We start from the raw sequence: 11,005 nt of genomic DNA on the forward strand, positions 1-11,005 counted from the left end.
GTAATGGAATTTGAGAGAGAACTATGCCACCATATTTTCGAATAAGACCCTCGATTTCTTTTTCCTTATGTTCAGAAAGTCCAGTAAGCAAAAATTCCATGTTTTGAAATATCAACCTTTTCTTCTCCTTATCCAAGTAAACTTTCAGAAATTTGTCCATCAGCGGAGCCTTGGACTCAAGATGTACACTGGATCTAGTTGATCTTTTAGCAGCCCTAATAGAACAACCTGCAAAGTTCGCACAAGGTAATCATTGGATAACCATAAGATAATTCAAAGTTACATGTTGTATGAAGATTCAGGAATTCCCGTACAAGTTTTTGGCACAGTTCGTTCCTTCTGAAGTTTTTTCTTGTCTGAAATATTAATTTCCTTCTCAGAAAAGTGAACACGCTTTGAGGCTGTTAACTTGTGAGCACTTTGGTTTTTGCATCCTAATAGCGGCCGCTGCAGGTTGGGTGGACATTTCACTTTGCTTTCTGGTAGTGCTGTCTGATTTGGATTTTCTTCAGCAAGTTTGTGCATAGAACAACCAAAAGCCTGGAGCGGGCAGTGTTCCCTACGGTTCAATACAAGAGGGAGAGTAGCACCATTTCCTTTCTGTGAAACAGGATAATGAGCCCCACCCGTCACAGTTTCCTCATGGTTACCAAAACGTGTCTCCAGCAAAGTCAACTCAGCATTGCTGTCTATCAATAATGATTTTTTCTTATGACTATCTTTTTTGACAAAACTTGAATGGCTAGGCAGAACTTTGCTATAATTTCTGAGCAAAGTGAATCGCCTCGAAACTCCATTTCGTGATTCCTTGATATTACCTATTGCCACAGGGATTCCTTCCCCTTCAGTTGCCACATTGTTTGAGGGAGAGGTCCCTAGCAAATTGTCTTTCTTACATTCAACTGTAATATTCAAACTTCCACGAATGGCAGTGTCTTCATGGTTTATGGCTAGTGAGGAACATATATCCTCGGAAATGCTACAGGGTACAACAGAGCAAAGAGGGTCCACCAAAGATGTACTTGAAGATCTTACAACATCTTCAGAAAGCAACATCCCATCATTTGCTCTGTTAGAAATTTTTTCAGAAGGCATGCTTAACTGAGAAGCTATTATGGCCCCTTTATCATGATTTTGAACAGAGGAGTTTTCATCTGAAGCAGCATCTGCAGATTCTGACAAGAAGCTCGTCTCACCAGCAAAAGGTTTCGGAATGTTATGTTGCACAGTGTTAATGTACTCCACTTCATTCTATGGAGTGCGCAATGAAGACAAAAGACAATCAACAGACGACGTATATAATTTAGTCGAGAGACAAATGAATAATATCAACATAGATACAGATCATTGAGAAACAAATTAGAAACTGTTCATCATAATAGCGTAGCAGAACCTCAGCCATTGTTATTGTGTTAAAAACTTTCACTTTGCTGTAAAGCACAGTAACAAGCCATTCCTCCTCAAAGTGCAGGATAACCCCAAGGGCTTGTGGTTCTATTTTTGTTTTTTGTTTTTTCATTTTAACCAATCAGGGTTCTCCATTGACCAATCCCATCAAGATGGTTGGGGTTTATAACTACTCCTGCTTCAATGTCTCAGGTAAAACACATCACAAGATACAAACTGAACACTGAAACTGGCGTTCACAAAGTGCTTATATACTTCCAATTGAAATTAGTTTAGTTAAGGGTTCCTTTCAGGTTTTGAGCCTTCTAGGTCCCGCCAGTTAACCAGTAAAAAGCAACACCAGGTAGTAAGTGACAACGAAAAAGATATTCACAAAACTTTTACATGCAATTTAACTAATTTAAATAAAGGTTCCTTTAAGGTTGTACTTCAAACTGTATTCAGTTCTACCAAAACTAAATTCTTCATGTTGTTTTGGACAACAAATTAGAGATTGGTTGACGGGAAGAATTACAATCACAGAATATTTTATTGTAGCAGAAGATTGAAAGAGATGCCATGATATATTTTCATCACCTTTACGTTGAGACTACTGAAACAAAAAAAACAAGATCTCTCTCAAGAGCTCATTGTGCATGCGAAGAGAATGAGCGTGATAGGACAACAGGAACAAAAAATTTCAACTTGTAATAATACTTACATTGCTTGTCCAACCACCAAACCAGCGGCTTTGGAACCTTTCTTGAACTATTTCCGGTATGCTATAATCTTTTTCTGTCAACAGAAGAGGAAATCATCACATCATTTCTCTCATCCGCAAATAAATGAGTACGACATGGAAACACAATAGAAAACTTTACCGCCATCTCGACAACTCTTAACGGGGAAAGAGCTCACATTCTTTGCATGTGAGTTTTCTTCTGCTGTGAGTCTGTTGCCTTTCTGCAGGTTGGAGTTAACATTGATCATAAGTTGTACAAAAACTAAAGAAGATGAAAATTCTCCATAAACACTTGGTTATTTAAGTGCTAGCCAATTCACAGATACAAAAGAAGGGGAAAGGGAAATTTCTATGTGCAACCAAAAGCTATGGTAAAATCCCGGAAAAGTTCATGGTCAGCAGAAAAGGATCTGCTTCCCACTCATTCACTAGGATGCTATTTTATCCTACAGAATTCCACCAGTTAACATTGAATTGGTGAAACCACATAGAGGAATTTTAAATGTCAATGTGGATGCTTGTTCGCATAGAAATCCAAGTTCAGTACTGCAGATGGATGAACAGAGATTCAAGAGGCAAGACGTATGGCATCCCATGAATACTTCAGCATTAGCACCATATTTGGGCAGCCTAAGACCAATTCTCAAGTGGCCGCAAATTGTAAGAGAAGAATGAGAACACCTATATCAGCTAACAGAGATTAGATATCTTATGATGCATGTTGAGGACTAGGTTACACATATTGTAAGAGAACGCAACCATGCAACTGATTGGTTACTAGAGTAGCATGCTGAAGATGGTTGCTTGGCTACCCCTCTAAATTCCAATGAGCTTCGATGTACTACTGCTTTCTTTTATTTCAGTGTTATGCACCTTGTGATTTTTTTACTCTAACTGGAAAGAAACCCTGCCTATTTACAGGCCATTTAAGAGAAAAAAGAAATGGAAAAAGGAAGACAACTGTCAGAAAATGAATCAAATGCAGAGTTTTCCATACCTCTGCTGAAGCTGAAAGTAGAAGCTTTGCCTGAGCTTCAACAGTCCTCAAGCAATCACTGTGGTAACTGACATCAGTGCCCAAATCACACACTGGGTTACAAATTACCTTCTTTTTTGTGTCACCATTAAAACATTCTGTGGCCGACTCCTTTCGTAATTGTATGCCATTGTCAGTAACACCTTTCATTCTATATGTATATCTATCAGCGCAAGATAAACGAAAAATTGAGGCAGAAGCACCGGTCTTCACATGTTTTACATTTTCTTCACATTCCGAGTCCAAAGTATCCTTAACTTGAGATACGCTTAACTCATTTCTGACCAACTCATTAAAATGAATTCCTGCATCTTCATATGCACTTTCCATTGTTATATCATCCAAGTCAGATAAATTATCGATTTCACTTATTTCATTAGTGAAGCCAATAAGTCTAGTCTTCCACACTTCCAGTCGTGCTTGTTTCACCTGAAGAGCAGCTTCAAGTATAGCTGAAGCAGAAGAAGGTATACTCTCAATCAATTCATTAATTACCAATGCTTCAGATGCTGCTATACACAGTTCTACTGCATCAGCAACAGCTACCGAGAAATTCACAGTTTCCACATGCCTCAACACTTCATTCCTGTTAACAGGTCTTTCCAACTCCATTGTCGGAGACCAATTTACTGCACCAGCATCATGAAACAAACTTAAGTAACATCGTTCTGACTTGACCTAGCTGAATTTTCAAGAACTTCAGTGACAAAAGGATAATTGGACTCTGTTTAGAATAAATCAACGATTAGAGTTGTGTTTCTTGGAACTGCCATCTGACGACATACAAAAATGAAACTGAACCACCTTCTGAAGAGAATATATGATTGTTGTGGATAATGTGACTTTTAAACCGTGAAACAAGTACTATAAAACATCGTTAACTAATATGATGATCATGAACAAAGTTTCAGGATACAGGAAAGCCATCCAGCATCATAGGACTCTGTATCAGGAATATAGACATATCTGTCTTCATTCAAAAACTGTGTGGAAATTCAAATTGATGTTTCAGTGGGACAAATATTCCAATAACAGAAACTTCCAGGAGAAGAATGCTAGACTGAAAGCATAAATTTAGACCCTGTTATATGACTTTGTAGCTTTTCTTATACACAAAGTAACTAGAATTAATTTGTCAGTTAAAAATAGTATCATAAGCGAGCAATCAACTTTAAGCTTATGCATAAGAATAAAATAAAGCTAGTAACGGGAATAAACAATTCTGGCTGTGTATAACAACCTTCATTACAGTTGAGACCATTTATAACCACAAAGAAGACCCTAAATATCATCAATTTCAAGTCAGTTAAGAGCCAGGTAAAACTAAATAGACCAAAGCAGCATAAATATTACGTCTATGAAAGATTCAGTTAGTGCTAGACAAATGTCAATTCTGAATGATGGCATCAATAGATGTATAAAGATGCCCCTCCTTTTTACCACTCTCTCCAAAAAGATTTTGACAAAGCCGTGGAGAAACCTTGTATTATACTATTTATTTTAGAGAGTAGTGGCAGAACCAAATTTATGCTACAGGAAGGAACTTACGCTGTATTCCGATTGAGCAAAACTAAACTGTAAACTATCAGCCTGAAAAATTAATAATTTATCAATGGTACATCCACCTTCTTCCCTCAACGATTCTCCATTGCCGATACCCTTCTGAAGCAATTGGAATTCCTATCCAAATACCAAGAGAAAAAGTCTTGGGTGAGTGAGGAATATTTGAGTAAAATACAACATGGTTTATAAGCACTTTACCAGGTTAAAGAAACGCCGCATTTCCTGCAGTGCAAACACCATGTTCTCGTCGAGTTACATAAGCAATTAGCATAGATGATATTCCTGTAAAATTTCCAAGGTACAGTAAAGGTAGCATATCATTTCTTTTTCTCCAGAAGAAACTGTAGCTTCACACTTCATTTCCATGATGGCAACAAATGATATACCCTGTCATCTACCAAACTACTATAGTGCATCATTTTACACACACTTCAACAAATACTATCAATTTCAACAGCACTACTATCTTCAAAAAGTTCTGCATGCTTTGGCTGGAAGAACAGCTAAGGCATCAATTCTAATACCCGCATTGAAAGGAAAACCAAATATGTCCGCTCAAATGGAAGGAGGCCGACTGCAAAGCTCACGAACACTCATGTTAGATGAAGCATTAAGAGTGAACATCGAATGCTCAATTTTACAAAGCTCAAACGCTCTGCTTGGATGTGATATTTGCCAATGCCTCCACATTCAATTGTTTGACATCGCATTGTCGAAGCCGTGCCAATGGCCATGCATCATATCATCATAAAAAATAGAAACTTTACATAATGAGTGGAACAAGAAATATATATATTGTAGCTCCATTGCAGGTACAAGGATAAATGCAGATGGTTCAACATTGGTGTAGCTGTAAATAGTGAAAGAAACATCATAGCACATTCGCCAACCAGAACAAGACACATATTTCCCAGAATCGAGAAATGTACATGAGATCATACACAGGAGTTTCGATACAAAATATAATAATCATAATAGCTCTGACTATATAAACTGATCAAAAAATTGAAACAGAAAAAATCAAAGGCTCACTTACCTCTGAGAACTGGGGAGGGCGAAATCCAGATAAGTTGCTGATTGGGTAACTTAATTTCAGGCCAAGAATCAATAACTATATCGCCATTCTGTGCAATCCCGGGACCGATAAGATTGGGGGGTTTCCGACAGGGTTTAAGGAGGGTTAGTGGACTGAATTTGGCGCCAAAACTGAACGGCGATATGCAATTGAGGACACTGAACTGTTATCGAGGCCAAATCGAACACACAATTGTTCAAACAATTATTATTGAGTTTTAAAATTTGTATTTAAATTTTAGGATAAATTGTAAGTAGTTTTTTTTGAAGGTATATCTTAATTATAAATATCTTTTATTACTTGAAAAATTATAAATACTCTTGTAAAGAAATATTTGTTAGAGTATTTATAATTTTAAAAAAATATTTAAAAATACTCAAAAAAAAATAAGAAGGTATTTATAATTTTAATATAATTAAATACGAGTCGAATTTGAGTAATTTTATATTTTTAATATATTTTATTATTTTTTTCACTAATCAATCATACGAGTTCAAAAGCCTACAAAACAAAAAAAAAAAAAAATTCAAACTAAATCAAGTTCAAATGATGTTTTTTTTTATTTCAATCGAGTATCGAATAATTTGAGTTTATTTTCTAAACCAATACATAGTGCTTAAATTTATATTTTGAGTGTTTTGTTTTGGTATTTTGGAGATAGATTGTATGTTTAGATTTGTGTTTTGAGGTAATTTAAAATGTTTTAAAATAAATGGTGTAGGTTTGATGTTGTGATTTGGGACACAAAATTCACTGTTCATTGTCAAATCATATATCTTTTACATATATTTTATATATAAATATTATATATTTAATATTGTATTTTATGGAAACAAAAAGCATTGTTCATTGCCAAATCACGTCTCTTTTATATTATATATATAAGTATATATATGTATATATATTATATATAAAAACTTGAAAAATAAAAAAACACATAAATATTACGTGAGAAACACAAAAACAAACATTGAATGTGTTTATATTGTATCGGGAAATGCCAAAACATGAAACCAAACATAGCGATACATTACTCTTTTTTTCCATTCGGACCTCATCATTCTTTCTTTTTCAATATACGAATTTAAAAAATAAAATTACAGTTTTACCTAGAAGACCCGCGCATTTTTTATTGGGTCGGGTCACAATTTGGACACAACACTAACAACTCGGGACACGCTAAAAACGCCTATTGGACCAACAAGATCCTAAGTCTTACACTATAAATACTCCATAGTCAGTGTACTAACAACTCGGGACACGCTAAAAACGCCTATTGAACCAACAAGATCCTCAGTCTTACACTATAAATACTCCATAGTCAGTGTACTCATGATACGCAATTTCTATTACTCTTTACTTTTAGTCGCTCAAGCTCGCTAGTTCGCCAGCGACCTACTTCACGATTTTAAAATCAAACACTAACTTAAGTATCGGATGGTCATAGTTGGGGCTACCCCAGCAAGCCTAACGATCTGTTTCTTTTTCTCATGAGCCTTACTTCAATTTGAGAAAAGTAGCGATCTCGAACCGCTTGGATGACCAGTTTATCTGACCAAAGAGGTCGCGCAAATTTTAACCCATATCATTAACTTTTTAAATATCTATACTATGTCCTAAGAGGTGAATAAAGTTTCATCAGTATACATAAGGTTATTTGTAATTTAGTAAATAATTAGCATTGTTTGTGTATAACCATTGGATATATATGTAATTTGTCTTATTATTTAGAGTTAATTACACGTAAACTTGCTTTAAAAATCTGAAATTATACCTCTTTTTTAAATAATTTGAAGTTACACTTACATTTTATTTGAAAATTCTCCATTTACACCTAATTAAATTCCGTCAAAATTTGGAAGAAAAATGTTGTATCTAACAAAAAAAATTATATAAATTTTCAAATTTACCCATCGTTTAACATTTTTATTTGTATTTTTGTATTTATAAGGCGATAAATGTAAAATATATGTATGACGGGAGGTTAAACTATTATATTTTTTCTACTTATAAATAAAAAATTATTTATAAAATAGTTAAACAAGAGATAAAATTAAAAATTCATGTTTTTTTTTTTTTTGCTGACGTTAATATTTTCTGTTCGAGTCATAACGAATTAGGATCATGTATAAAAAGTGAATATTTGGAGGCGGTGAAAGTATAATTTTAAAATATTTTTTAGAGAAAAGTGTAATTTTATATTTTGAGAGTGAGTGTAAGTTTAATTAACACTATTATTTATTTTTATTTTTATTTTTTCTCTTGGAGAGCTGGACAGCTAACCAACATAACCTCCATTAAAATCCAACCACAAAACTCAGAACCCAACCCTGAACACACAACACAAAAATCTACCACTCCACATCTCAAAATTCTTCCCCTCTCTTCTCATTCACCATTCTTTCTTCAAACTCAGACAACAGATAACTACCGTAGCAGAGAAATTCAAAGCATATTAGCAGTCTGTGTAGCAAAAATTACGGTTGTTGAATTGATAGATATATTATGATGGCATGTGCATTCTATGGAAATGGCTGCACCTTTTCTGCACCAGCAAACAGCACAAGATCTTTGTTGTTCAACAAGAGCCAGCCCAAGAAGAGGCAAAGCGTTTATTATTGCTGTGTCAGAGTGAGGGCTTCTTCTGAGGATGCTGATGATTGCAACACTGAAGAATGTGCGCCTGATAAAGAGGTCAGTGTTTCTTCAAAGTCCAGGTTTTTTCTTATGCTTTTGATTGATATTAGGGATTTGGCTGTAATGCCTTTAGTCCATGAGAGGGGGAAAAAGAGAAAAAGAGCCTGTGTATGTGTATTATTTGTGGTCCTTGTGTAGGTATGCGTGAGGAAAAGTGGGCTGGGAACCCAAAAAGGAGTGGAACTTGAGAATAAAACCGTGTCTTGATGAGATTTTGGATTTAGTCTTTTTTCTTTTGGTGTGGGAGAAAGTGGTTTGATTGGGAAGATGGAGATTTTAGTTTTTCTCAAGTTTGATGTTCTTGGGTCAGGGCTGTTGAATTTGGGAGTGAGAACTGGTACTGATTCAGATAGTGATTGGAGAAAGGATTTCAAATAACTTTGTATTAAAGGAAAGGAAAGGAAATTGTAATTCATCACCAATGCAACTTTGAGGGATGTGAAATCCCTGATACAGATTATCCAAACAAGTAGTGTGGATTTATTATTATGGATTTGGAAACCTTAACTCCAAATTCGTCAAGTTTCAAGTTTTGGGTCGTTGAGTAAAGATTTCAGAAAGCAGTTTGGGGTTCTCAATCAGTTGTCGAATATTCTAGTTAATACGAAGAAATTAATAAAGATGGAGTCAGTATGGGGTTAACTCATGCCTAGGGAGCCTCTTGCTTTCTTTATAATATCAAGTTTTAAATGCACCCGGTTTAAATTGTTGAAGTTGTCCTCACATATGATGGAAATTGGATATTATGCATATTTATCATCTGTTGTCTTCTAATTATTCTTTGGTCTTACGTCTATGGCAACTGAGTGTAAACTATGTTCATTCCATGTTTTGGCCTACCATGCCAATTAGGTTCTCCAGCAATCTGCAAACGTGATCATACACTCAGTTTAAATCAGTCAACAGTTTAGCATGAATGTTTCTAGCCTTCAAAATTTCACCAGCAACACTACAGTTTCACTTTGCTGCTTTCCTCTTTAAAGGAATCTGACAGATTGGTAAAAATGAATAGGTCGGGAAAGTTAGCGTGGAATGGCTAGCGGGGGAGAAAACCAGAGTGGTTGGTACATTTCCACCGCGTAACAGAGGTTGGACGGGGTATGTAGAGAAGGACACAGCTGGACAGACGAACATATACTCGGTCGAGGTAAGCAAATGAATTTCTTATGTATTTCTTGACCTAGGGGGAAAAGTTCGAAGTAAAGTTTACTGCTCAAGTCTTCGACTTTAAATACCAAAAAGATGAGCACATTTTTTCTCATAAATCGTAGCTGAGATGATATTCTGTGATACACTTACGAGTATCCATGTTTCTGTCAACAATGTTATGTGCCTCCAACTTGACTGAGGATTGCCTTTTTGCAATCGAAAATATGTATGGAGTTATTGCATATAGTGAACTTGTGTTTGCTGGTAAGCATCCAACAGTATTGAAAACCACCAACTACATTTGAGCACACTGTATGCAGCTCAGTAAGAGCTCCGTTTTTACTTTTGTCTTTGAGATTTAATACTGAAAAAGGGTCTGCAGCTGGAGAATACCGCATCTAATCCTTTGCATGACCTGCTCAGCCTGCAGTTTATGTTGCAGAAAGTGCAATCAGTTCTGGAACTGCAGGTTCCTCCTCCGACGGAGCAGAGAACACAGCAGCTATCGCTGCAGGCATTGCTCTAATCTCTGTCGCTGCTGCTTCGTCAATACTTCTCCAGGTGGGCAAGAATCCACCCGTCGTGCAGACCGCAGAGTACTCAGGGCCGTCTCTCAGCTACTACATCAATAAGTTTACACCTGCGGAAATTATTGAAGCTTCTGCACCCCCTCCTGAAAGCTCAACAGCTTTGCAAACAGAAACCTCTGCCCAGGAAGTCTCTCAGCCTGAGGTTCAGGTGGAACCTCTGCAGGAAACGTTGCCATCAGACTCCACTGTCTCTTAGGCTGCTAATTCCACTATTTTTCATAATTTCTTTCTTCCCCGATTTTCGTGTATACACTCGCTTAGTCTGTTGTTTCTGTGACATAATACATCTTGATGGATACTGTATATTGATGTCTCCTTTCTCCAGCAGGTACGGTTACCGTATCGTCCCATTTTCCATCCCCTTTGTTATGTTTGTGGTGAGATTTGTGTGCGGTATGTTGTTGTTCCTATCTTCATAAGTAGCATTGAGTCATTTGGCTCTGGCTACTTGGGAGGAATTCTTCTTGATGATCCCATTTTATCTTATTAATAAAGAAGAAGGTATAAAATCAATTAAAAATACAATAAAATTCACATAAAATGAGATAAGTACGAATTTTATTGACGGTGTTGAAACCCTCCACAATAATAATTAGTTTTCTTAAATTTTGTAGTAGTTGTGGATCAAATTGAATTTCAAGAGGACTGGATATCTTCAACTAATATTATTTTTTTAATAAGTAATATCAGTTTATACTTAAATATCTTAACATAGTTTTTAATTTAAAATGAATTGTATATGACAAAATATATGTTCATCTAAATTA

The 11,005-nt window shown here is 35.8% G+C and overlaps 1 protein-coding gene across 1 annotated transcript; it reads left to right on the forward strand.

Moving 5' to 3' along the window:
* LOC105167802 lies at positions 8,114–10,595 on the forward strand. Its single transcript, XM_011087617.2, has 3 exons — positions 8,114–8,496; positions 9,512–9,646; positions 10,072–10,595. Exons 1-3 carry the CDS (start codon positions 8,308–8,310, stop codon positions 10,432–10,434), a joined length of 687 nt encoding a protein of 228 aa, XP_011085919.1. The 5' UTR covers positions 8,114–8,307; the 3' UTR covers positions 10,435–10,595.

This window comes from Sesamum indicum, linkage group LG1, assembly GCF_000512975.1.
Source record: "Sesamum indicum cultivar Zhongzhi No. 13 linkage group LG1, S_indicum_v1.0, whole genome shotgun sequence".
Taxonomy (NCBI): domain Eukaryota; kingdom Viridiplantae; phylum Streptophyta; class Magnoliopsida; order Lamiales; family Pedaliaceae; genus Sesamum; species Sesamum indicum.

Excerpts from the sequence above, each read along its gene's own strand:
- LOC105167802 (XM_011087617.2), top strand. The coding sequence starts at position 8,308 with ATGATGGCATGTGCATTCTATGGAAATGGCTGCACCTTTTCTGCACCA. Across the intron at positions 8,497-9,511 it reads AATGTGCGCCTGATAAAGAG|GTCGGGAAAGTTAGCGTGGA; the intron begins GTCAGTGTTTCT and ends AAAAATGAATAG. Across the intron at positions 9,647-10,071 it reads CGAACATATACTCGGTCGAG|CCTGCAGTTTATGTTGCAGA; the intron begins GTAAGCAAATGA and ends TGACCTGCTCAG.